General features: G+C 42.2%; 1 protein-coding gene across 2 annotated transcripts; it reads right to left on the reverse strand.

The window, feature by feature from the left end:
- Positions 1 to 940: 940 nt before the first annotated feature.
- On the reverse strand, positions 941 to 27,217 carry bag5 (BCL2 associated athanogene 5). Of its 2 annotated transcripts, none has more exons than XM_079573520.1 (7): positions 27,007 to 27,217; positions 7,437 to 7,740; positions 6,477 to 6,725; positions 6,248 to 6,415; positions 4,911 to 5,134; positions 2,608 to 2,863; positions 941 to 1,350 (listed from the first exon to the last, which is right to left on the reverse strand). In XM_079573520.1, the coding sequence occupies exons 1-7, from the start codon at positions 27,027 to 27,029 to the stop codon at positions 1,066 to 1,068; spliced, it is 1,509 nt and encodes a 502-aa protein (XP_079429646.1). In that variant the 5' UTR covers positions 27,030 to 27,217; the 3' UTR covers positions 941 to 1,065. The 2 variants fall into 2 exon arrangements, with proteins under 2 accessions (XP_079429646.1, XP_079429645.1); XM_079573519.1 differs by lacking the exon at positions 27,007 to 27,217 and adding an exon at positions 25,938 to 26,069.
- Positions 27,218 to 27,987: the final 770 nt, after the last annotated feature.

Raw genomic sequence — 27,987 nt, forward strand, 5'->3', positions numbered from 1 at the left:
GGAAAGATCAGACAGATATTTGATACAGGGGTTCACTTACTTACTCCATATGCATGTTGTGAATGTCTCAGGTCTCTCACTGAGGCAACAAAACAGCCCCGCACTGTGATTCTCCTGCTCCAGACTTCACAGTGGGGAGAGGGTTTTGATGTTGATGTGCTGATCCATTTATTTATTTATTTTTAGACGCTCAAAACGATCAGGATGAATCTCGGATCATTCCTCTGCTGCAGTTCAGCGAGATTCAGGAGGTGTACTCGCTTATTCCACGCTGTCCTGTGAATGTGTACATGTTATGGCCAATAAAAATATGATCAAATGTAAATGTTTGGGTGGTGTTAGTTTAAGCAGACACAGCTTAATCATTCTTGTGATTTTAATAAAGATCCGACCACATTTTATGACCAATTTAGGCAGAAATGTGAGAAATTCCACACGTTGTACTCACTTTTTCCTCCCACTGTATTGTAGTGCTTAGATGATTCCAGGCTTACTTTTGAGCTTGCGCCCCATGTGACTCCGACCAGACTTTTCCAATTCAGTCGTTTCCCACTGAGGGATTAACCTCTTACTCAAGCACATCTTCTCCAGTTCGGCTTTACCCAAATCTAAAAGCTTCTGGACTGGTGCTCACCGCCTTTAAGGAAGAGTAACGCCTCATTTGAAAGACCTACACGTGATTGATGCTTTTCCAGCACATTGTTGTCGCTCTTTTGTCATTTTTTTTTGGCTTTTTTGCATTTGGGTAAAGCCAAACTGGAGACAGGATCAGGTGGGGGTTAAGAGATTAAAAGAATAATGTTTTTGCGCAAGACTTTTCAATATTGTGCAGCCCAACGGAACTGTCTGACAGTCCAGGAGGAAGTCACATGTGGATTCTGTGTAAATAATCCATTGAGCGCAAGACTTTACGTTGTTATTTTCATCGAACTGGACTCGCAGTTGTGTCAAACCCGTACAAATATCTCACGAGACCAGCCTGCCCCGTCGGCTAACTTTATTCCCCCCCCCCTCTCTGCAACGCTGCCGGGCCTCACTCCGCTGAACGCGCTCGTGGTCTCGCTCTCAGTACTCCCACTCGTCCGTCTTCATGTCCAGGTAGTTGAGGATGTTCTGGGCGAACTTCACGGCCTGTTTGCGGGACACTTTGGTGGGCTCGTGCCCCTGAGGGTCCACAGCGTCCAGAGCCAGCAGCTGTTTGGTGAGCAGCTCCTCCAGCATCAGGTAGCTCTTATCGGCCCGTTTCCCGTCGAAGCCCAGCACCTGCGCCTGCAGCTCCGAGAGGTTCCCCAGGACGTTCCACACGGTGCGGTAAGCGTGAGGCTCGCCGGGGCAGGGCTGACGAAATGTCTGTGCGGAGAGAGGGAGATGGTGAGTCAGGAGAGGGGACATGTCAGACAAAAACAACTTCTTTGTTCAGGTTTTGACCAGGCTCTATTGTCTTGAGCAGTGGTGTTCATTACTAAAAGTACACGTATTACTGAGGTGTTTAGTACTGAAGTATTTGAAGTACAAATGAACAGCGGTATGTGAACAGCATCTTTCCAGCTACAAAAACATGAAAATTGCACCACCCGTACGATGGGGACAAACGTTGTCCTGAGTCTAGTATCCCTTAAACCCGTAGCAAGAAACAGCGCTCCTCGTAAATAAGGACGTTTTTGGAAAGGCTTCCTGCCGCTTGTTGCTGCAACATATCTAGCGTTGCTCTGATTGGTTGATGCCGTCTGTCAATCAGACGAAATTATTGAGCTCATGTTTGCTCCCAGACTATATGCCTTTGAAATATCTATGAAAAAGCATGTAGTTTGGCAGGCCAGGCAACCCACATGGGTCATAGCGATTTTCAGAAAAAGAAAAACTCTTTGGAGCCAGGCTTTTAAGCCGTTCTTGGGACGTTTGAAGTCCCATTAGAAGTGTCTCTTGGAGTCGCCCCTGGCCACCAGGGGGCGGTATTACAGCAATGTCAGCTCCCCACCAGAAGGACCATACAGAAGCAGTTCCTCGCCCATTGATGCAGGTACATGTTCAGTACAGAAAATATTTGACTTGTTTAATTCGGTTCCAGTCGTGACATTGTTCTCTGTGATTGGATCGATGTGAAACTTTCAGATTTGTTTGGCTGTGAGCAAAGTTCCAGATGGTCCTGCTTTTGAACAGACACAAAAAGCAGGAGTGGACAGATGACCAGGCAGTGCGTCTATGGCACTGACAGCACGTTTACCCGGCGCCCCCTATTGTTCTGGAGTGTGCATTTTCAGGCTTTGAACAAAACACATGGACAATGGACATTTTACTTTGGTGCCTTTATAGAAATGTAGTGGAGTAGAAAGTATTATATCCATCTTTTAAACCCTAAACTGACAAGTTCTCAAACAAAACTATAACTCCAGTAAAGTACTTCAAATTAAGAAAAAAACATGAACGATCTTATTTCAAGAAAGTAAGTGAATGATAACAAGTGCTTGCCTCCACACGAACAGGACTAGACTGGTTCCTTGGTTATGACTTTGTTTTTACGTGTGGTATTAGGCTTTAAATGAAAGCTTGTATCTTCCTTCCTTTTTGTCCTCATTGCATAAACGACAGTCACTAAGGCCTGCTCACCAGCGCCTCCCGCAGGTCGAGGAAGGTGATGACGGCCTGCACCTCCACCACCGCGCGGCGCCGGGCCTCGCGGATGCACGGGTTCCGCGCTGTGTCCACCTGGTCCAGCCGCGTGAGGAGGCTCTGCATCTCGGCTTTGGGCCTGAAGCTGAAGTCGCCCACGAAGCAGCTCCTCAGGACGGCCTCGCGCAGGTGGGACACGTGGCACCGCACCGCCTCGATCTCTCGGATGGAGTCGTTCTGCCCCAGATCGTACCTGCGTGAGACACATGAGACACGAGCGAGAACAGAGAGAGAATGGGTTTGACTGAGCCGACTGAGCTGAGGTTGTACTTTCCAAACACTGAGAGCCAAAACAGCTATCGGTTCTGTATCGGATGTTTGGAATCGATACTCGATATGGGGTGTTTCTCAATTGCCAGGATCCTCGGCGTCTGAACCACTTTGGAGGAATCCACGTCATCAGAGCGACTCCAAGTGTTTTTTTTAATTCACCCAGACCCTCGTGCTCTTCCCAGCTCCACTCCGCCGTTCGGAAATGAATGCCTATATCAGCCGATATAGCCTAATATTTTAAGTAATTTAATTTTATGTCATTTTTTTATCATTCAAATAGCCTATAGTTAAACATTTACTATTATTAGGGCTGGGAAAAAATGTTGGATTGCATCGCAACAAGACAATGCTGAAACATCTGACCGACAGCTACCGTTGTGATCACCAGTGACGGACACTATAGCCTCACACCAGTGTGTTCCTCCTATTGTGTGTGACAGTATGTTTATGTTTTTGTGTCGAGTGTTGATGTTGTGTTTTGTATGTTCTGCAGATGCAGGAACCTGCTGAAAATCAGTTTGTTCTGAGCCAGGCCCGATTTTTTATTTCTTTTAAATCTTTCCTGCCTAATAAATAAAATGAAAATGAAATCGCAATATTCTTCACTTTATACTCTACCGCAATACTTTCAACACTGTTGAAAGTATAGTGTTGAAAAGTTTTGTGTTTTGAGGCATTTTTTATCCTGCACTCCATTGTTTTCCAGTAATAGCATCTTAAAACTAAATGTTTATAAGCGCTGGACATATGACTGTTTTCTTTTTACGCATTGTACTTACATAATGACTTACTATGTCACAAGGTGTATCGTATTATCAGTTAAGTTATCCTTTATTAATCTCTGTAGAGAAATGTGTTCTCTCCATTTGACCCATCCTCAGTGTCGCCGGGCGACCTGTAGGAGCAGTGAGCTGCCAGCATGGGCCGGCGCTCGGGGACATCTCCATGATGTGGAGCCGGGCTGGTGGAAACACCTGGCTGGAGGATTGACCTATTGCACATATTTTTTATAACCTACCACTAACCTACGCAGACACGGGGAGAACATGCAAACTCCACACAGAAAGGCCCCGTCCAGGTGAGAAGCGAACCCGGGACCTTAGAGCTGTGAGGCACTAGCGCTAACCGCTGTGCCAGTGTGCCGTAAATACATATCGGCTTGTGACAAAAGTGTATCGTCCTAATTATTATAGCAAAGGTTTATAGAAATTAAAATATATAGAAATATATCTAATAGAGGTCGACCGATGTGGGGTCTATAATCTGGTTTTTAATCCTGTGTATGCTGCTCCCCTGACAGCAGGGGGCGCTGTATATTCATGTTTACTAGGTACTTCAGAGGGAGCAAGTCTCCATCTCTCATGGTTCCTAAATTATAAGCAAAAGTCTGCAACATGAAATAGATGTGAAAGCTTGTGGTCGATGTTTCTCTGCCCTCCAGGCTCTGACTGAGCTCTTTCCAAAGCAAAAAACAGAAGTCTCTACCACTTTCAATTCCGGAGATATCGGCCGTTTTATCAATCGTGTGGATCCCCTGCTTCAATGGAGAGCTGAATGTTACCCACAATGCACTTTTTCTTCTTTTGTTTTTAGCACAAAATTTATTTAGCAATGAAATATGATATATATAAGGTATATGCTCGTGCTCAATAAAATAAATATAAATTCAACTGTGTGTTGTAAGCAAGTTATAAAAAAATAGGTTTATTTAAAGTTAATGTTAATGAAAGGCCTAATACATGAGCCTAAATTTATTGAGACATTAGGCCTATGGTTGTTAATGCTTTGGAGGAGCCCAGTCCAGAGGAAGTCAGAGGAAGGATCCTGGCAAATGAGAAACAGCCATGGTATTTCTTCCCTGTATTGGCTCCGATATCTGAGACTCGCAGTAATTTGACATGATTGCATTGACTAAAGGACGGTGGAGGTGTTGTGTGGAAGTTACAGACTGTTCAGCTCCGCCTCACCTGCGCGTGTCGTCGCCCTCGCCCTCCAGGTCCAGCTGCTTCAGGAGCCCGTTGATCTCCTCCACCACCTGCTTCCTGTAGTTCCGCACCACGCTGTTCCCGGAGACGTCCAGCGCGTCCAGCTCCACCTGCAGCTCCGTGAGGATCCGCGACAAGTGAGCGCAGCTGTCCCGCCCGCTCAGGCCCATGAGCAACGCCACCAACTGGCCCCTCGCCACGCTCACCTGTTCGTATCGGAGATTCGAGAGAAGACGGTGATTATGAAAGTTCACCTCTTTTGGATGCCTCAGAATTGATATTTTCTGTTATATAATGGGTCAGGGCAGATGATGAGTTTGCCTGAAGCTCCCCCCGCAGGCAGCAGTGGGAATAACTTTAAAAAAAAACTCATGCCACTGTGAGTAAATCTTTAAGGTAAAATAGTTGTATTTTGTTACTTCATTCTTCATAATTTGTTTTTATATATTTCTTTGGTATTCCTTGTGAAAATGTTAAAATGATAACATGTTTTTTCCTCTTATTTTAAGTCACTACAGAAACATGTACCAAACTTTTATGCTCAAACAGTTACTCAGCACTCAAAGTACTCATGTAACGGTTTCTCCAAGTACTTTTTTACTCTTACTCGAGTAAATATTTTGGCTACTCTACCCACCTCTGAAAGGACCAAGTAGCAGCTAATCCTAAAACAATAAAACAACAATCATCATTCTTTATTCAGACTCCAGGTCCATAGTATAAAAAGACATATATATATATATATATATATATATATATATATATATATAGATATATAGACAAGACTCACATAAACAATACATACAAGATACAATAAGGCCGCAATGACAAACATTTACTTTTCTGCAGAGGTATAATAGGGTTGGTCCATATCATATCGCTCACGGTAATACCGATTACCGATTACCGAGTTTTTGGACACTGGTGTAAACTTTCATACCACGGTAGATCATTTGCATGCGCAGCTGATTTCAGAACCAGGTGGAGAACTCAGTCACTCAAAGCAGCAGCATGGCAGGTGAACTTACAGGAGCATTTTACTGGGATGGAGATGAAGATGCTAATAACTGTAGCAATATTATCTTATCTTATGTAAACAGAGATTTAGGTGAATTTAGATGAATAAAAGGCTTTGATTTTGAAGTATTTTGCCAGGTGTAAATTATATCACCAAATATATCATTATCGTGATATTTCTTTTTCATACCGTGATGTAATTTTTTGGCCATATCGCCCTATAAGGTATACTCTTGAAGTACATCTTCCAGCTCTAATGTCATCTCCAGACAGAAAACCCTCTGCGCTCGTGCCTTGCTCACCTTGACCATGATGGCGTTGATGCGGTGCACAGCCTCGTGCGTGTCGTCGGACAGAGGGAGCGACAGCGTCTGCTGCGTCCGCCCCTCGATCACCTCCTGGACGGCGCACAGACGAGTGAGCGCTCGGTACCGGGCCTTCCTCAGCGGGACCCTGCCCTCCGTCTTCACCTGGAGGACGAGAGACGTTACCCTGTGGCTCTAAAACATTTAGATGAATAAACGTCGTTACCTGCGTGAGCTTTAGCACCAGCTCCTGCAGCGCGTCCACCAGCTCGTCGTTGATTTCGGCCACGCCCCCCGCTCTCTGCGGCGCCACGATCTTCTCCTCCACCAGCCGCCGCGCCTCCGTGCTCAGCCCCTCGATGGTCACTCGGGACGGGTGCGTGGCGTTCTCCTCCATGTACCGCAGCAGCCCCTCCACCTCCTGAGCCGCGCGCTTACGGGCTACCTGCAGGTCCCCGCGGCCCTCGGTGTCCACCTACAGGCACAGAAACACAGACATTAAAGCCTTTAACTGTGATCAGAGACATCAGAGATCACACTCCTGCATTACAAAACTGGAGAGAGATAACAGAGGTTTCTATGAAGCTGATCAGCCTCTATGTCAGTGTGCGCTTAGCAGGGGGCACTTGGAGCCATTTCAGTGCTAAAAGGTGAAACTGAGCAGTATTCATTCCATCCATCCATCTATATATCCATCCCTATCTATCCATCCATCCATCCATCCATCCATCCATCCATCCATCCATCCATCCATCCATCCATCCATCTATATCCAATATCCATCATCCATCCATCCATATCCAATATCCATCATCCATCCATCCATATCCATCGATGTCCATCCATATATCCAATATCCAATATCCATCCATCCATATCCATCATCCATATCCATCAATCCATACATCTATCCATCATCTATCCATCATCCATCCATCTATCCATCCATCCATCCATCTTCTTCCATTTTTCCGTTTCCGGGTCATGGGGGCGTGGCTCATGGGCATGGAGGGGTAATACCCCAGATCTCATAAGGCATTCTAAAGTAATAGTTCATAGTGAACATTTTGTGCGCTAACTTACAGCTCCGCAGAGAAACCCGGGTTAATTTATGCCAGCTGATAACCCACTTCTGAGAACTTATCATTAACTTATCATCACCAAACCCATCCCGTCCCGCACTGACCTGATCCACCTCCAGCTGCAGCCGGGCCAGCTCCCTCTCCAGCCTCTTGTACTCGCGGTCGTTCTGGAGCCCGCTGAAGGTGCAGACCTGGGGCCCGAGCGCCGTCACCTCCCTGTGCACCTCGTCCAGCCGCGCCATGGCCGGGTGCTGCATGGAGAAGCCCGGCACCGTGAAGCCGGGCACGGAGAAGGCGGGCACGAAGGTGGGCACCGCGAAGCCCGCCTGGGGAGGCTGCGTCTGGGGCTGGGGCTGAGGGACGCCGGGGTCCATCCGTTTTCCTCCATCAAAGGGCTTCCCGAACAGGCTGCGGGAACAAAACAAACGGCGAGTGAGGAAGAGGCTGAAAACGTGCTCATGGAATGGATTTAATTGTGAGTCAAGTTCCTGCTCTGTGAACTGGGCCAGAGCTCAGAGACCGAGGAGAGAACTGTTCAGAGACTGTCCCTCATTCTGTCACTTCACTGAAACACAACTCAAGACTTTACTGCAAACTAGGGCCTTCATCTCAGCCGCTGAACACGTCTGTCCGATACAGAGCCTGAACTGTCGGCCGGGCACAATAACAACCTTTAAAGCTCCATATACTGAGGCGGGGAAATATCACAATGAACGATATTAGCGACTCTCAAAATAACAACATTTCAAGCCATTCATTGAAAATACGTAATTAGTCATCCAAATAGGCAAAATATCGTGTACAAGAGAAGATCGACATTGCTGTTCGGAAAATATGTAATCGAGTTTATCTCACATGTCAAGAAAAAAAAGGAACAAATAGAGATCATCATAGTGCTCCTTTTCACCATGTTCTGTTTATATTAATGTATGAACCGGCAAAGAAAAATATGAATATGGATGAACAAATAAATAAATAAAATTAAATTGGAGGAAAATCAAGAAAATATGGGGTAAATTGGGAAAAATGTTTTAAATTATATGGGAAATATTGGGAAAATATAGGAGGAACATTTTGAAAATATAGGGGGAAAATTGGGAAAATAAAGGGGGAAATTGGGAAAATATAGGGGGAAATATAGGGGGAAAATTGTGAAAACACAGTGGGAAATTTTTGGAGAATATGGGGGAAAATTTGTAAAATATAGGAGGAAAATTTTTAAAATATAGAGGGAAAATTGTGAAAATATATGGGGAAAATTGTGAAAATAAAGGGGGAAATTTGGAAAATATAGGGGGGAAAATTATGAAAATATATGGGGAAAATTGTGAAAATATGGGGGAAAATAGAGAAAATATAGGGGGAAAATATAGGGGGGAAATAGAGAAAATATAGGGGGAAAATATAGGGGGAAAATAGGGAAAATTTGGGGGGGAAAAGTTGGGAAAAATATGGGAAAATAAAAGGACAATATAGGGCAAAAAATAAGGAAAATATGGGAAAGTAGGGAACAAATTGGGGGGATAAAAGGGAAAAATAAAAAAAGTGAAATGGAGAAAAGAAACAAAGCAGGATGGGGTGAGGACATCAGTGGGTCCATATAAAGTAAAAAAATTATCAGCTGCTCTTCGAGGACAAAAATGGAAAACATGCACTGAGAGGCACTGTAATGGTATAGTTCGTGCTCCATACCACGTATATGGTGAAGAGCAAAAAATAATAATAATAAAAAAAGAGAAAACAGTTTCGACCTGGCACATCAGGGCTAATGGACAAAAGAACTGTCAAACATTTGAATATAGACCAAGTTCACATGCCAAGTTCTGTGTAACTTTCAGTCTTACACCTTTGTCCTTCCACCTCCAGACTTTCAAAGATGAGGCACAGAGATCACTGCGTCCGTGCTTATTATCGCAGTAAACTAAACCGGTGGAGGATTTCGTACGGATTATGTCGTTAAACACCAGATCTGGATACTGCTCATGTCTGTGCTCCCATCATGCTTTGCTCCCTCTTATGTAAGGGCCTCTGAAATGCTGATTCCATATTCAGTCACTAATGAGGGGCTCGGGATGTACAGTGCGATATATGCTACAAATTAGGACGGCATGGGAGCGGTGCATCCAGAGCAGAGGGGGAGCCGTGACTTTGTGATAAAATGTTAATAGTCTTTGCTAATTGCGGTGAATGACTCCTCTGCAGTTAGTCACGTTTCTGACCCGCTGAACTCCCGTATCCGTTTCCTCGGCTCATTCTGATTTAAACAAACTGCTGGAGCGGCCGATGAGTCACTGTTTGACCACAGCAGCCCACGTCCTCTGCTCGGATCCACAAAGTGCTTAGTTCACACCGAGGATTCGCACACACAAGTCGTCTGAGGAACCGAGGTTAGCGAGTGGGGAGACGTGGTGGAAGCTGCTGACCCGTCCTTCAGCGTCTCCGGGGTGAAGCATCTGCAGCATTTGGAGGATCTATTGTGGAGGTTTGAGGATGACGCGCTCTCTCAGGTCTCGGGTTTGAGGCCCTGACCAGACGACGCCTTTCTGTGAAGGAGTTTGCGTCAGAACGGAGGCTAAAGGTCAAAAGATGCGCTCAAACCATGACTAAATAACTAAACAAGTGAGTCAGGACTAGAGTTGCAAAGGCGAGGAAAATACCAGATACATTTCCAGAAATTCTCAAAGGGAACTTTAGCTCATGAATTTTCAAACAGTCAATAATAATAAAAAAGTATTAGGTATTAGGTACTTGTTTTTACTTGTAATGCCATGAATAAATGCTTATTTAGGCGACCAACAAGCTAAAGCTAAGCAAAAGTATCTTAACTACTCTGAAATAGAGAAGAAGAAGATCTTTATTTATATAGCGCCTTTCACAGACATAGTCACAAAGCGCTTTACATGAGACAATTGTACATTCACTCCATACTCGGTGGTGGAAAGCTACGTTTGTAGCTTCAGTTTCCCCTGAGTGAGACTGACAGAAGCGCTTTCGCGACTGCACACGTCTGCGCCAACGGTCCCTCTGACACCACCATACATTCACTCACACATCATTCATCCTGGCCTATTGTACATGTTTTTAGTGGTAGGGGAAACCGGAGAACCCGGAGGAAACCTACGCACTGGGAGAACATGCAAACTCCACACAGAAAGGCCCAGGTGGGAATCGAACCCTGGACCTTCTCGCTGTGAAGCGAGAGCGCTAAGCGCTGCGCTACCGTGCCGCCCGACATCGGGTATTTTACCATATCGGCTAAAGGGGACGATATCATACCGCTAAAAGGAAGATATTTCCAGAACCTAAAGTGATGGAGACTGTAGGTCTAGTATAACGTTGTAAAGTACACCTATTTTATTTACTTTATGTTGCAGACTTTTGCTTATAATTTTGGAACCACAACAGATGAAGACTTACTCTGAAGTACCTACTAAACATAATGCCCTGAATAAATCAGCCCTATGCCCTAATAAAGCACATTCTGCTGTCACAGTTCATCATTGACACATTTGTAGAAGCTTCATACACGGGATTATAGACTAGACTAGGGCTGAAACATCTAATCGATTACTAAAATAGTTGTCAACTATTTCAGTAATCGATTAATTGTTTTCTAGTGAACAAAGACTAAAATAGTACAATTATGTATTTTGGATAAAAACGTACTTTATTTTTAAAGTTAGAGTCTGCAGTGTTTTGTACATTGTAAATTTCATAAATATCCGTCTTTGCCTCGTCCAATCAGAAAGCAGAATTAGCACAAAGAGCCTCCTACAAATGTTTACTTTGAGTTTACTCCATCAACATGTCCTCAAGCGGCGCCACTTTAGCTCTATGTGGTTAAAAAATTTAAAAAATACAATTTCCATTCACCTTTTACAGCCAAGCGATTAATCGAGTAATCGTGAAAATAATCGGTAGATAAATCGATTATCAAAATAATCGTTAGCTGCAGCCCTAGACGAGACATTTTTAAAAATCTGCCAACAATAAAACCCATATCAGTCGACCTCTGCTCTGTTAATACTAGACAAACACACACGACTCTCCCGGAGTGTCTTTTCTAATGAAAATTAGGAGCGTCTGCATCTCTGGGCAAGGATAACTTGGTCCATGATATCAATGCACTGTTGTTAGCATCAACGCAGCGGCAAAGAAAGTACAGCATATCTGGGATATTTGTATTTTTTGGACTAGAGACGACTGGCTGACACTGATGGATTTACTTTTCTTCTTCACTTCTTCTTCACTGTCCACTCCGCCAACAGTCACGTGTTATTTATATTCACTATGTCAAACTTTTTCTGATCAATCTGCTTCCATCTTCTTCTTTTAAGAGTCTCTTACATTTCCAAAAGTACTTTAAGGAAGAGTCTTTTTAGAGCATTTGACCATGTTAATATGTTGTTCTCTCACCAAACACATACCTGGGGTTGTGTTACGAGCCGCTCACGCATATTTGAATAGTCTTTGAATAATCTTTGAATCTTTCCAGAGGCTTTTCTCAGCAGCAGCTCCCAAAAAGCTCCTCCTACGTATCCAGGAAACGCTTTTATCACCTCTCCGTCTCTGACAAAGCTTAATCCTTTAGTTTAAGAGAAAAAACACCTGTCACAGCTTCACTAGAGACACACGAGGATGTCCTGCAGACGGGAGCTTATGCTGACAATGCTATAAGACAATCAGGGATTTCTAAGTGTAAAGATGTGTTTAAAATGAGGGGGGGTTAAGCTTTGTGCAGGTATTTGGTTATCATTTCAAACACTGTCCTCTTAAAATGTGGCCATGACGATTTCTTGGACATTATTCGTATTCTCTGTGTATTCTCTGTGAATTCCCATCAATTTCCAAAGATTCCTGTTGATTCCCATGGAAATTGAACAACAGGTTTGCAGAGGTCCAAACATGAATCTGATGCGACCAAAACAAGCACTTTGAGCATCGCCAAAAAACCAAAACAGGAAGAAGAGAGAGATTTTTGGATTACAGTGAGCCGTGTCTTGGTCAGTCTCCAGAGCGGAGGATGTGGGCGGCGAAATCTAGGCTAAAGTCGTTTCGGTTTGTACGACTGAATCACAAATGAACGCGTTACATGGAAGTGGTTAAAACTACACGACGAGGGCCGGGGAGAAGGAGATGATATTATTGAGTTGAGTAATTCTGCCCACGTCTTTCTGAAGACAGTGAGGCTGTGTTTAGTTTTTTAGGGAGTGGTCTCCTGCTGGTCCCAGAGGAAGGACTAAACACTTGCCTTTATGCTGCTATAATCTGGAGCAGTTTCCTGAAGACATAAGACAGGCCTCAGCTCAAATCCAAAACATGTCTATTTAGCTGTGGATATGACACTGAAGGAGATGCATTTTCACATAGCTTAAATTTGATGATTCATATTAGTTTTATTGATTTTTGTTTGTTGCAAAAAGAAATCCAAACAAACCAACTTCTGTAAACTTCTGGTTGTCAAGTGTGAGTCAGCTTTCACACTGAAGAACTTAACTTTCATTCCTCAACATTTCCAGGATGAATAATAATAATCTAAAGTAAGGTAATCACGATATTTTTTATTTATTTTTTGAACAGTTTTCTGAACAGTAATAAAAGTATAACATTATTTCAAGTTTGCCTCGATTAAGGAGAGGTCTCTGTTTCGCACCTGCCCCCTGCAGGCCAGCCCGCACACCTGCGCAAGTAAACCGAGCAGCGCGGCCTGATGGCATCATCACAAAGCGCTGTCAGGCAAAAGCACGAGCCATGGCACGTGAAATGCGAAGGGAAAATAATCCCAACGGCCGGAAATAATGCAAGTTTGCTTCGTGAGATCGCTTTGAATGGACAAGAGGGAGGGCATCCTTAAAGGGACTATACAGAGTTTAAAAATGTTAATATTAAGTATTTTCCTCCGCCTACATGTTCCAGCCATGTCCTAATGTGTAGAATGAGCTCAGACCTGTTCACCACAACTGCCTCTAAAATCCTGCACTGTCACTCAAAAGTTGCTAATTCAGGTCAGGAGCGCCGTCATGCACGAGCTTAATATAGAAGCTGTAGTTACACATATGGCCTGAGGTGGCAGTAGTAAGTATAAAATGGCCAACTTGCATCTAGCCCCTTTAATAAACGTTTTTTTGTATAATAAGATAAAAAGATGAACATCCTAATCATCAACCAAACATTTACTAAAGCTAATACTATTGTTTTATTATTATTATTTTTTTGGTATGCATTGTGCTGAAGTGCTGTTTTGTCTGTCTAGTCAAGACTACTGGATTTTGTGTTGTTCTATAATTTTGTCTTGGTGTTAGTTTGTCAAATGTATTGTAACTGTTGAAATTGTTCGTCTTTTGGTTTTTGAATAACAATGAGGAAAAAAAAATTGCAATCACATTTTGATTAATTGCACTGCCCTAATCTAATGACTAACTAGATTCTTAATCATTGACTAAATGCAATGTGTTTTTTGGCTGGAGATGAAAATATCTAAAATAGCCGACTCTGGAGCGTTGGGTCAAACAGAAGACACTGATGTCCCGAGCCTTTCATCCTTGACACCTTCATGTTTTGTTGAAGAGTGATTGAAGATCCACAATAACAGACCATCCACCACTTCTTCAGTTTTTTTTGTCTCAGGTAAGAACATGTCTCAGTATGTAAAAACAGTGGCCTATTCCTTTAAAACTATTCATCCAGAGACAGTTCTCCTGCTGTTCTCCTGTATCTGAAGGAGGTTCTGCCAGATCGGCTCCATCTGTTATGTTTCCTGTAGATCTTAGTAGCTATCATGTTCAGTAATTAAACTTTAGTCACGACGAACACTACGATTTACGGGTTCAGGAGAGTTCAGACTTAGTATCGTGCCAAAATGTTGAAAGCCTTGGCAGCAAAGCTAAGAAATGTCTTGTGTGACCCAAACCTTCCTGCTTTCCCATATTCATACACAGTACTTTTTAAACATCCGAGTTTCTCTGTAAAGCACTTTGATTTGCTTTGTGTGCAAATTAATCTCCCTTGCTTCGTAATTGACCCTCATTGAAAACCAAGCCGCAAGCATTACAATATTTCCACTGGAATTATGACGATTTAAAACTTATTTTGCCGCCGTTTCCCACATATTTTACAATGGGACGGAAATGGGACTTTTTCACAGACTCACTTTCTGAATCAATTTCCATTTGTATTTTAGGAACAACAACAGAGACGAATTGATCCTATTTTGCTTTCGATAACAAAGTGACTCACACTCGGCAGCAGCAACAACAACTTCCTCTTTGGGTTTTGCTTTTTTTTCCCCCTGACAAACACTTCAGAATCGGCTGAAAAGTATGAACTGCCTCAGCGATGCGAGACGTTATATCATTCTAAATAACTGAGCAGGCAAAACCGCATTCTCTGTGCCCCGACAACTAAACAATGAGGAAATATTACACCCGTCAATCATCAACGGCCCATATTCTACTAAACGGACTCTTCTCTCTCTTTTACCCATGTTCTATCATTTCAGCACTCAAATTATGTCCACTACAAAGCCTTTGGCAGTGAATTTACATGATGAGGCACTTTCAAACTGTGTCACTGAAGCTCTCATGTTTTTAGTCCCTTCTTTATTTCATTTTGATTTAGCTTTAGGCTTATTTACCATAAATAAACAGGGTTTATACAGGGGCAGAGGCAAGTCAAATGTAATGCTTTTCAATGCCATTTTAAAGGGATATTTTTGACATAGGGCCTCATTTCCTAGTTATCCAGAGTGCACTTCGGACCCGAAGTAACACGTTTTTGAGTGACAGTGCAGGATTTTGGAGGCAGTTGTGGTGAACAGGTCAGAGCTCATTCTACACATTAGGACATGGCTGGAACATGTAGGGGGAGGAAAATACATAATTTTAACATTTTTAAACTCCGTATAGTCCCTTTAAGAGGTTAAAAAAAGAAAGTGAAACTAAACAAAAATTTTGATATTACTTTCAAAGAACAGTTTGTTTTAATGATGGTTCTCAGTAAAAGGCTTGACTTTGAACCCAACACTCTACTAAATACTGAATAATGTATGTTTAGTTGCTCACTGTAATAAACTTTTGGCAAGATCCTCGAGTTCGGGGGTACTCGGAGTATGAATTAATACCTCAAGGAGTACATGGGGGGAAGAATAATATCTGTTGTGGAAGTCAGTAGTGCGACAGCTGCAGACCCTGTTTCCATTCCCTTCATTGTCCGCGATACAAACAGGTAAAGACAATCCCTTTCCACACGAGCTTCAACACATCCACAGTGACTCACCGAACCTCCGTCACCTCCAGTCGAACGACGCGACGGCGGCGGCCTGGAAACATCACACAAACTACACACGATCTTTTATCCGAGGGAGACTAAACCACGGACTGGACGGCGGCAGAAAACATCCTGCCCTTTCTTGCTTTCAGTTTAGCAAGTTGCAAAACCAGCTTTATCAAAACAGCACGTGGTTATTAAGGAAGAGCAAACAAACTGGGAGTCATTGTACAAACAGTGATCCTATTCCTTTGCATGATTAAGCCGATATCGGGCTGCAAATCGAAATGAATCCTTTCTGAGCAATAACATAACCTGACTCCATATAAAGGTAAGGCAAGTTTATTTATCGAGTGCTTCACAGCTACAATTACAAGAAGGCAGATCAAATAGATGAATAAAACATCAATCTAATCACCATCTTATTACATTACAAGGCAAAGAGTGCAGGGAGAATCCTTTGAGTTGTGAAATGCCGCAGTTAAAAAGAACTGTTTATAGCTTGGGTCTGAACATCGTCAGAGTGGAGGCGAGTCTCGCATCTTCTGGAAGTCTGTTCCAGATTTTGGCTGCAGAAAATGAACAGACAGCTTAACATTTGTGAAGTGGTTCCTATTTCAAATGTCTCCTCTCAAATGTTATTGCTCCTGAACATGTAACGAAGTGCAAAGTGCTCCATGGACTTAATAATGCGTCTAAAACAAGGACCGGGCGATATTGACAAAAATGTGTACATCAGTGTTTGTGGGGGCTTTCTTGATGTCGCCTCCTGGAGCCGCCATCTTAACGTGGTGGAGGGGTTTGAGCGCCCGAATGATCCTGGGAGCTCTGTTGTCGGGGGCTTCGTGCCCCTGGTAGGGTGTCCCATGGCAAACAGGTCTTAAGTGACGGGTCAGACAAAGAGCGGTTCAGAAGCCCCTTATGAGAGACCAACAGGCCCGGTTTATCGTGAGGCCGTCCTTTTGTGGACCCACCACGTGCAGGAGGAGCCACAAGGGGCTGGTGCAGTGTGATTTAGGCAGCTCCAACAGCTGCCCCCACGACCCGGCAACGGACAAGTTGAAGAAAAGTGATGGATGGATGGCTTTCTTAATTACAATAATGAAGCGATATTTTCAAAAAACATGCACAAATCTGCTGAAAACATCTTACTTTAGATTGGTTTGTCGCTCAAAAAGATACCTGACAAACAGTTAATAGGCCTACCCTTTTTTAAGAGACTACACATGAGGTATTTGGGCTGAAAGATATATCGTATCGATATCGATATACAAACATTGAAGATATTAATTAATATCGAAAAAAGCAAGATATAAACGACAAAGATTTTCATCAATAAAACTGCACTCTTTATTACTGGTTTTCTCCTAATCTATAGTTATATCGTACCGTATCAAAATCGAGATATGAAATTTTGACCACATCGTTCAGCCCTATCAAGTTTATTTAATTTTTTGCACCTCTTTGTTGGTTTCTTGAAATTGACGATAAACTCGATACATTTGAATCGTCTTCCAAACAGCAATTTCAACTTGATCTGGTATTACCCACCTCAACCTAAAACAAAAGCTCCAAGTCTAGTGTTGTGATGGATGATGCGCCCCCTCCTGTCAGAAACACGCACTGATCTTTTGTAGGCCCAGTAAACCTACACACTTTGCAGGGATTGCACAGCAGACGGTCCGCTCCCGTCGACTTCACAGCATAAAGAACGGTATTTGTAGCGCACAGATGAATATGCATTGCAAAAGATCAGATACAGGTCACATATGGGCAAAAAAATAAATAAATCAGAATTGGGTCGTTTCAGCCTCAGTCTGAACATAATGCTGGTTTAATATCCTGCCAGAGAAACAACGTGTTAGTCTGTGAAAATAACATTAATTCTAAGCACGCCCAAAACCCCCCACCCCCGAGACCATCATCCATCACGATGATTCACTGTTAACATCATCAACTGCTAATTAAGGGGACATCGCCCAGCCCTATGCAAGTCTAATATCTACTTCAACACCTGTCAGAGATATTGCAATGTTGGACTGGGATCTGTTAAACGATACCAGTATGATATGAAAAAAAGTTTAGGTATCAAGAAAATAAGGAAAGCAGGAATCGAAAAAAAAAATAAAAAAATGACATCTTTAGATCCAGGTTTTGATGCTGTTGGTCCAGGGACAGCGTTAAAAGAAGTGACTTTGGTGATTCAGCTCAAATTAATACAAAATAAATACATCCTTTCCTTTGGAGGTAATGATGGGATGATTGGAGGGGGGTCTTTCATCTCCCCCTGGTGTCTCTGGCCAGAAAACCACAATTGCCTCAATACTCTGGCCCCAATACACAAAAATGGAATCACAAAGAAGAAGCTAACAGGCTAGCAGGTAAAGCTAACTGCAGGCTAGCACCACTTAAACAGTATTTACAGCCAAGTTTGACTGAAAAAAAAAAAAGATCTCCATTGTGTAATTGGATGAACAATATCCCTCTCTCCCTTTGTCTTTTCTGTCAGCGTAGTATTTACTCTCACGGACAATTAATGAGTAAAAAAACATGCTTTAGCTTATGGCCTCTAGGGGCGTGAGTTTCTTTGTACTGCTTTAAAGTACCAGTATTGGAAAAAAGTGTAACGGTGCCCAGTCCTACTGCAATGAAATACTTTTGTAAAATTGTGCAGCCCACGTACTGCTTTTGCAACACGGTCTGAACTTCTGAACCTCTTTTAGTGATTAAAAAAAAACATGTATAGAAAAGTGTGATGACAATAAAAGCCCAAAGTAAGTTGTTAAACATAGTCCTGGAATCTCCAAATCTACAGTGTTTGTTCTAACATACACGAAAGTACCTTTTCCCTCAAATCTATACACAGTCCTTACATGGGCAGTATAACAACCCTAATATTGTGCAGCTTGTTTTCAAGACTAAAACATGTCTATTAAAAACAAACTCACCGATGCTTAAGCTGATGTTCAAAGTTTTAACAACAATAAAAGGCCTTGACCAACAGTTCATGTGGAGATATGACTAACTCAATATTCAATAACGAAGATGCTGGTTCTGACTCATGGACAGTGACGTAGTGTTGTAACAAAAACAGCAGCTGAAGGAGGACGAGGGGGGGGGGGGGGGGGGGGCTGGGAGTCTGTGGGAAATCTATGAAGAACACACGGCGTTTGGTGATGGGCAGGTGACTCACTACAGACGAGAAGGAGAACACACCCCAAGGCTTTCATCAACACAACAGAAACAAGAGAAAGAAATACAGCAAAACTGGCAGGGAATGGAACCCGAGACACGCCACGAACGCAACAAATCTATTCATCACATCGAAATATTGGCAAACATTAGAAAATGTCAAGACAAATGAGGAAACTTCTGAGAAAAATGTTTAAAATGGACAAATAATTGACAGAATCCCATTCAGCTGAACTGTTATATTGATGTTTTTGATCAATTGACATCCAAGACGTTTATTTTGGCATCATTTCTAAAATGGCTTAAAGGGGGTCATTTACCGAGCGTTTGCAAAACCAGTAACATGTGAAAATGTGTGTATCTGATCCTCTCACACAGCATTCTGGCATTTACTTATCAGACTTTGGTTCATGTAGGAACCGATGATGTAATAATGGTTATAATGATCATCATCAATTAAACATTAAACATTGTTTTTGTTTTGTTTTCTCTAAATATGATTTTGTGTTTTTTCATCAAATTTAGTATTTTGTTATTTTTCACTGTTGTATTTTTCCACTTCCGGGAACTTATCATATCTCACATATTGTTTCCTATGAAGGTGGCCAAGAGAAACTTTAAATGCAAAGTGCAATATAAATAAATGTGTTATTATTAGTAAAACGTGTTCTTATGACAGAAAGGTCACGGGTTCGAATCCCTCCTCTGACAAGTGCGTGACATTGCCGTGTCCTTGGGCAAAGCACTTCACTCACATTACATTTGTATGAATGCGAGACATGTGTGAGTGAGTGCTTGGTGGTGGTCGGAGAGGCCTATGGCAGTTTGGCAGCCTGCCCAGGGCAGCTGTGGCTATAGTCATCGTCTGTAGAAGTAAAGGGGAAGTTCTCAAGAAAACGAGCATTATCATAATGTTGTTGATGTTTTAATCATTGAACCAAACTGCGTTTTAGTCAGCGGTGGAAGAACTCCTCAGATACAGGATACAGATCCGATTCCCAAATAATGTTTTATTACATTATTTGCGGAATTTATAACATTTGTGAACGATTTTTGGTAATTAACCGTGATTACGTTATTGGCACAGGAGAGTTACTATGTTATTGGTTCCTACAGGGCACTATTTGTGTAATATGGCATTTTCAAAAGGTCTACAAAGCATAAACAAACTTTCCTGAGACCTGTTGGAAACTGAATGTTTTGTTGTTTGTAGAAATGTAGAAAACAACCGGAGCCTTTCTGCTTGGCTAAACGTCCCATTTACGCTGCGCTTCCTCCTCGATCGTGAACCGTCTCGCTGCCCCGCGGTTGAAACCCTCTTGTGGGAGCTCCACTTGAGCAGCGCGGACCTGAAAATATTCTATAGATGAATAAACAATGGGAAGTGGACAGAATAAAAGGTTTGAAAGAGTCTGTTTTTCCGCCGTCGTGTGCCGTTCACCGCTCGCTTCATCGAACTCCCGTTACATAAGACGGTTACGGACTATTTTTACGGTTTGTTTTGACACCACTTCGCTGCTGCCATGAGAATTTCATGGGTCTATAGGAGCCTGTGAAAAGCTTTTGGACGAAAAAGGTCGGACCGAAACAGCGGCTGTGGTAGAAAGAGCTGAGCGATTGATTAAAATTGTAGAGAACTCGCAAAAGCAGCTCAATATTCTCTGCAAACAACGAAATATCCCGTCTCCACCAGATAATCCTGCAGGTTACTCTCAATGTTAAAGGGATATTTCAGGATTTTGACATAAGGCCTCATTTCCTAGTTATCCAGAGTGCAGTTCTTATATTTGAAGAGTTTCGTGGCGCTAGGCTAGTGCTAGGCTAGCACATTTCTATGGTATCAGCTAGCCTGCATTAAAAACAGTCTGACCCGCTCCACAGAGCACCTGAGGCAAATCACTTATAACACCAGACTAACCACATAAATGTCTGTGTCGATAGAATAATGTTTGGAATATAACTGACCTGCATCACATGAATGATCGCATTTTGAGGGACTATTTTCTAGCAGATCACTCCGCCGCTGCGTAGCTTATACAACCACGAAGCTGATGCTGCTCAAATATAAGTTCTTTTAAATGCAAAATGGTTCAAATTATTCTATCGACACAGAGATTTATAATGTTAGTCTGGTGTTATAAGTCATTTGCCTCAGGTAGGGCTGCTCGATTATTGAAAAAATAATTAACGATTATTTGTTGCCTTTCAAAAAAAAAGTCTATTTTATTTATATATTTATTAATTTAAAAAAAACTATGCTGAATATTTTCTGTTTTCTGAAAAAGTACAAATGATTTCAAGTATGCCTCGATTAAGGAGAGGTCTCCGTTTCACACCTGGCCAGCCCTCACACCTGCGCAAGCAAATGCCTGATGACATCATCACACAGCACTGTTTGTTTTTATGTCAGGCAAAAGCACGAGCCATGGCACGTGAATTGCGAAGGGAAAATAATCCCAGCGCCATGAAATAATGCAAGTCTGCTTTGCAAAAAAGAAGAAAAGGAAAAAATCTCAAATTTTGTAATCGTTTAGTGCAATAAACTAGGACTAGCTGATACCATAGAAATGTGCTAGCCTTGCATTAGCCTAGCGCCACGTAGCTGTACATAAGAACATAAGAACTGAATGAATTACAAAAAAAATATCTCCAGAAATCAGCAACACTCTGGATAACTAGGAAATGAAAAAAATGTCAAAAATCCTGAAATATCCCTTTAATTCTCCTGGACATGGACAGAGAACAATCCTATTTCTATATTAAAGGGTGCGATAAGCTTGACTTTTGCAGATAATTAATGTCCAGAACCTCACACAAGTTCTGGTCACTTCTATTTCCTCGTCACAGCAGCTGTAACTTCTGCAAGGCAAGGACATTTCCACATATTTTTGTCCACCAGGTGCGGTACTTGTTTCAGACATGAAATCTCCTGCAACAGTAAAAACATCTCCCCACTTGAACTCTTGTGAGAGACTTGAAATGTACAAACCACTCGCGTTCAACAGGTCATGGCTGAAACCAGCAAACTTTTCACTGCTCACTCCAGCAGACGGTGTCACGGAAACTTTTACACTTTAAAATCTTTCCAAGTGGTTTTGAAATGGAGCTGGATGTGTAAAAAAAAAAGTATTGATATCCTTGTATAACAGCAGGTGAAAGGGAAACTTTTTAAATTCAGGAGATATCAATTTGAAACTTTTGCTGTGGATTAATGACATAAATATTAGGAGAAAATGTATTGCAAGTTTGTCTGTAATCTATGTTTTCAGATAAGAATAAGGCCTTTTATGCCTAAAAATGCCCTAAATTTATATTATTTTTGGCAGTGAAACTTGTATAACTGAAGCCAGTTTTAAATGTATGGGTTTAGCTTGTGGATGCATAAGTTCCACAGACTTTTTGTTGTGGATATATCGCTTAGTTTAAAATGAGAAAAAAATGGTGAATGCCTATTAGCCTGACCTTAGCCATCCATAAACTCCGGTCAATTCTAATTTCCCTACATGTACGTCTGGGTCCGATCTCAGTGGCCGCGTTACAATGGTTGAATTTCAACCTACCATTGGAGGACACGGTGGCGCAGCGGTTAGTGCTCGTGCCTCACAGCTCGAAGGTCCCGGGTTCGATTCCCACCTGGACGGGGCCTTTCTGTGTGGAGTTTGCATGTTCTCCCCGTGTCTGCCTAGGTTAGTGGTAGGTTTATAAAAACATGTGCAATAGGTTAATCCTCCAGCCAGGTGTTTCTGACCACCAGCCTGGCTCCACATCAGGAAATGGGTCCCCCGATGCGACACTGAGGATGGGTCAAATGCAGAGAACTAATTTCTCTACAGTCATTAATACAGTATAACTTAACTTAACTTCAGCGAGCGTGGGAGGACGTGACGTGGTTGTAGTTTGGCAATGGCGGCGGATACAAAAGTAAAGGAAGCTCTTCAATCCGTTCTGGCTCGGCTCCCAAATATCCAGAAATTAAAAATGAAGCCTTTATCAAGAGTTATGATAAAGTTATGATCGCTGCTTCATTCACTCAGGCGTCACGACCAAACGCTAGTGAAAATCAGATGCAGTCGTTTCAAAGGAGTTCCCCCCTCCCACCTGATAACAGAGCTCTATTGTGAACTTCCAGACCCTGGTACGAAATGAGCACGAGGGTATGGACCAGGCTAATTCTAGCTGGAAACGGGTGATTTTTAATGGAACAACTACATAGTTGGGCAGAGCTCCAGCGTTCTAATGGTACATTGTGTTCGCTTATCGTTTTAGAGGGTAATTTATGATTAGAAAACCTGGTACAATTATGCTAGCACTGCTGAAAACTGTTGTGCTGATTAGAGAAGCTACAGAACTGGTGACCACAAACTTTTGACTGTAGTGTAAATGGTGCCTTGTTTTTTGGAAATCCAAAACTCAATAAACCAGACTAGGTTTATTATTATTAGATATTAGAAAATCTCTCTAACAAATTGTTGATTCCAAGGCTGGAAAGTTTGAAGTCTGCAGGTGTACCTTACATGGGGATATTGCACCAATGTGAGAAAAATGCATTTTGAGGAGAATGGCCCTTGAAATGATTGTTTCCCAAGTACATATATGGAGAAACATTGAATCAGTGAACATGTTATTGTGAAGATTAGGTTTTTGTTTTGTTTCCAAATTTATGACAAGGTTTTGCCTGTAGTGTCTCCCCTTAACCTAAACAAAATCATCATCAATTAGATAAACAGAGTGAGGAAAAATCATGGCTAAAAGAACTGAACTTCTTTGCATATTTTTCAGTTTTGAGTTGAGTTGTTTTTCAGATCTACTGTAGCTTCTTGCACACATTGCGTCACAATCTGTTTGCCATAACAATACCCTGGCAATACATTGTGCCGGCCTCACCTCGATGCCATCTCACATTACAGCAGGGGAGATCCATTTCTGACCAACATGTTGAAACGCATTAAAGAGGTCATGCCCTCGACCAACATCGTGCAAGCTTCACGACGGCATTTACTCCTCCATTGTTGATCCTCTAACAAGTAGACTTTGAATTATTTGCGCATATTCTAATGTACTCATGATAAGAGTGAAGTATTGTGTCTTTAAGGTCAGTGTGGAGCTGCAGTCTTGTAAATGCAAATGTTATCGGCTAATAATAGCAGCAACTTTCCCCTCACTGTTTAATCCACTTACATTACTGTTAGCCAGGTGTGTCACATCCGTGTTTTGTGCCGGACATTTCCTCCCATTGTGGACAGTTTCCCACCCCAAACTTTTAACTTCTTACCCCCTCCTGTGCAGGCTTTACCCGAATCTAAAAGCTTCTCGACTGGAGAGCAACAGTGCAACGCCTCATTTCAAAGCTAAGGCCCAAACGCTCAGCAACTTTCTTTGTAGGCTTGAAGCAGCTCAGTAAATGTGAGCGTCTACATGGGTAGACTCAGGTCTGTGAAAACGGCGTGATTCATCCTCCAGGCCTGTGTGAGGCGCTGTGACGCTAACACAGCTAATAAGATGTAGAGGCGTATGTGCAGTAAACTTATGTGAAATGTAAACAGTGAAAATGAAACTGATTCAAGGATTTAGGATCTACAGAAGAGACGAGGAGAGTTTATTCTTCAGACGTAAAAACCTGTCAGTGACTTTTACTGTCAGTCCAAAAACACAGACTGACTCGTGTTTTTCTACTTGTCACCTGTGGCTTGTGGACTGCAGTGGAGCAAAGAGGGGCGGAGTCAAACCATCATAGCTCCATGAGGAAAACTCATTATAAGGTCAGTAGATTATGGATCACAGACTCTGGAGCTGTGATGTCATCGTTTTAGTAAAAGTTGCGGAGACGTCGTAACAACGGAGCCACGTAAACGGCGTTTTCAGATCTTTCCACTCTGGGACATAGTTTGGAAAATGTTCGTTTACAGACGCCCAAAACGCCGGGCTCGTATGGACGATACACTGGTACATTGATAAAATATCTTTTGCCTCAAGTTCAATTTGTATGGACACAGGGCCTAAGACCTACAAAACTGATCGTAACCTTTTTGTTGCTGCTTTTTTTGTCACAGTTTTGTTGTAATTTTTTGTTGCTTTCTTCATAATTTTTGCTTTTATTTTCGTCACTTTTCAATTGTGTTTTTGTCGCTTTTTATTGTGTTGTTGTTGCTCTTCTTTGTTGCCACTTTTTTGTCGCTTGTTTATTGTATTTTTGTCACTCTTTTGTTGCTGTATTTTCATCCTCGTTTTCGTTGCTGTTTTGACACTTTTTTCCAATAAGCTTTTAGATTTGGATAAAGCCAAACTGGAGAAAATTGCTTGGTTCAGGTGGGGTTAAGAGGTCAATAAACTATTAATGTTCTAGTAACTACATATGCACTCCTATATTGTCACTATTATGTAATATATGGTTAATACTCCCGTCTATACATACCTGGGAAGATTCCTACAGCTGAACGCGCTCAAAACTTCTATCTAAACTCTCTTTGTGCATCACATCCTTGTTTGCACATGCTGTTCCTTAACATCACTCCAACTCCACTTGTCAATAAAGATCTACGGCGCTCCAGCTGTTTTCTAGCAGCTTCCAAAACACGCTCCCGCACGCGAGCACGGCACAGATTTGCGCATTATGTCATCGCAACCACGTTAATCCCATCCAGGTGCCAACTGTGCTTTTAGACACCCGTCCCTCCTCCCCTCCATTTTTACACACGATTACGAGTCAAAACAATCACCCAAAAGGAATGCAGCGCGCACGCAGCAACAATAGGGGGACCGAGGCTTGTGTAAATTGTGCCACGTTAAGGAAGACTGAACACGGGTTGAACTACAATGCCTAAACCGGGGCTAACTTAAGTCTATCCTCGAGGTGCACTTGTCTAGGGGCTGAACTGGGGATTAAACAAGTGTCCAACAAGACGAAACCGAAGCTATGTGCTAAGACAGGAGCTAAAACGACACAGAACCAGGTCTATTCCGAATTTCCGGGAGAGCGTAATGCGCGTAAACGTCTTGGGAATATAACGTACAAAAATTCTGTGTACTGCACGCATCAGCGACAGACAAGCCCCCCCAAAAGGCACCACACCTTCGCCGTAGCAGCAGCAGCAGCAGCAGCAGCAGCATCACTCGGAGGCAGGCAGAGGTTATCGATGCAACTCACTCACCCCTTTATGGCTCCGAACACGTGCGCACACATTTCTATCGAGGCGAATTCCCATCTGACGAGGCGAAACGCGGAGGTAGCATCCCCGGGGAAACGCGCAGGGACACGGGCACGCAGTTGGAGCTACTCGGTGTGGGGGGTGAGGAAGGAAGCGAGTGACAGCCGAGAGAGAGACTGCGGTGGTGGGTTCAGCTGCCCCTCCCCTGCGCGCTTTCCTACGGCTCTTCTTCTTCTTCGCGCTCCCGAGTTTGGAGAGGTATGCGCCGGCTGTGCGTAATGCTGCCACCCACGGTTAGAAAGGCGAAGCGCGGACAGCAGGGTCTTCCATGGCAACAAAGGGCAAAGTTAAAGGCGTATTTGAGAAGAGAAAATAAATCGGAGTGAGATTTCAGTGTGTTTTGGTTGATAAAAGCCTAATAACAAGCGACGGTTAGCTACACATCCGCTAGCTATTCACGTTTCTGCAAATGGGAGAACCTAAACTAGTCTCAACCAGGACAAATCCAGTACTAACATAAGAAATATTTATATAAACATACAGGCCTACGTCTTACTTGGGAGACAGTGCACCTTTAATGCTGTTTCATATCATAGGTTTAAATCACAAGCATATTTGGCCACATTTACGCATTGCCAGGAATAAAGGCGCATTTATTTAGGATTCAAATCAAACCAAAAGTCAAATTCTCACACAATAAAAGCAGGTAAACGCAGAATACGGAGCAGGGACGAATTGTTACACGGGGTGCGAATCGGGACACAACACCGGTCAAAGCAGCACACCCTGAAACTGAGGTACAGCCTTCTTCTTCATGATGATCTAGAAGAAAAACGCCCAGCCTGTCATTAATGCCCCTTTAACTAACACACACACTGCAATATAAGGATCGCCCATCAACCAAATCTGTATCAGTATCTTGTGTTTGTTTATGATGGGTTTAGCTGAGCAAGAACAGCTCGTCACCTGACTTGATCCCACCGCCACTTCGGCTAAATAACTCAATATTTTGTCCCCAAACCGGCACGATTTATCGCATTTATCGCAGCGCCGCGTTAAAACACTGTCTTACCTGCACAGCCAGCGCACAGCCATCAGAATAATCTCCAAACGGGGCCTTTTCGCTGTGTTTAAAGCTCCACATTAGCCCACCTAGCCGCTGTCTAGTTGTTACTTTGAGGATTACAAGTCAAAAGCTAGCGCGGAGTTCGCCGACGCTTATGCCGGTGTGAAATATCAGACAGTTGAGTGATTTTAACAGGCGATAACAACATGAACTGTCAGTGTGGGGTTGTTGTAGTTGGGGTACGTTTGTAGAAGCTGAAATGTTTGCTTAATGTGTCCTTTTTGTAGGAAAATATCGCAAAGACACATAAACGCAGGGCTAGTTTTGGTTGGCCAACAGCGGAAGGCTCGTCCCGTTTGGCCCATAGCAACAGAAACGGACAGAGGCGGAGCTCGAGGCGGTGCAGACGGTCAACTTTAGGAAATAAAATATTATTATTATTGTTATTATTATTATTATTATTATTATTATTATTATTATTATTATTATTATTATTATTATTATTATTATTACTATTACTATTACTATTATTATTATTATTATTATTTTTTTTTTTATTATTATTATTATCATTATCATTATTTTTATTTTTATTTTTATTTTTATTTTTATTTTTATTTTTATTTTTATTTTTATTTTTATTTTTATATATATATTTTTTTTATTTGTATTTTTTATTATTATTATTATTATTCTATTTATTTATTATAGAGTGAATAATTCTAATAATAATAATAATAATAATAATAATAATAATAATAATAATAATAATAATAATAATAATAATAATAGTAATAATTTATGATGATAGGTTAACCTCTTACCGAGCACATTCTCTCCAGTTCAGTTTTACCCAAATCTCAAAGCTTTTCGACTGGAGAGCAACAGTGTAAAGCCTCATTTGAAAGCTAAGACCTACCAAAGTGATCGTAATATTTTTTGTCTTGTCGCCACGTTTTCGTCACATTTTTGCCCATTTTTTTTTTC

The sequence above is a fragment of the Gobius niger genome (genome assembly GCF_951799975.1).
Source record: "Gobius niger genome assembly, chromosome: 16".
Lineage (NCBI taxonomy): Eukaryota > Metazoa > Chordata > Actinopteri > Gobiiformes > Gobiidae > Gobius > Gobius niger.

What these genes read in the sequence shown, in the direction of transcription:
- bag5 (XM_079573519.1), bottom strand. Translation starts at nt 25,969, where the DNA reads ATGTGTGCGCACGTGTTCGGAGCCATAAAGGG. An exon ending in TGCAGCTGGAGGTGGATCAG is followed by an intron (nt 6,726 to 7,436) that starts GTCAGTGCGGGA and finishes CTGTGCCTGTAG; the next exon opens with GTGGACACCGAGGGCCGCGG. An exon ending in GAGGGCGACGACACGCGCAG is followed by an intron (nt 2,864 to 4,910) that starts GTGAGGCGGAGC and finishes TGTCTCACGCAG; the next exon opens with GTACGATCTGGGGCAGAACG.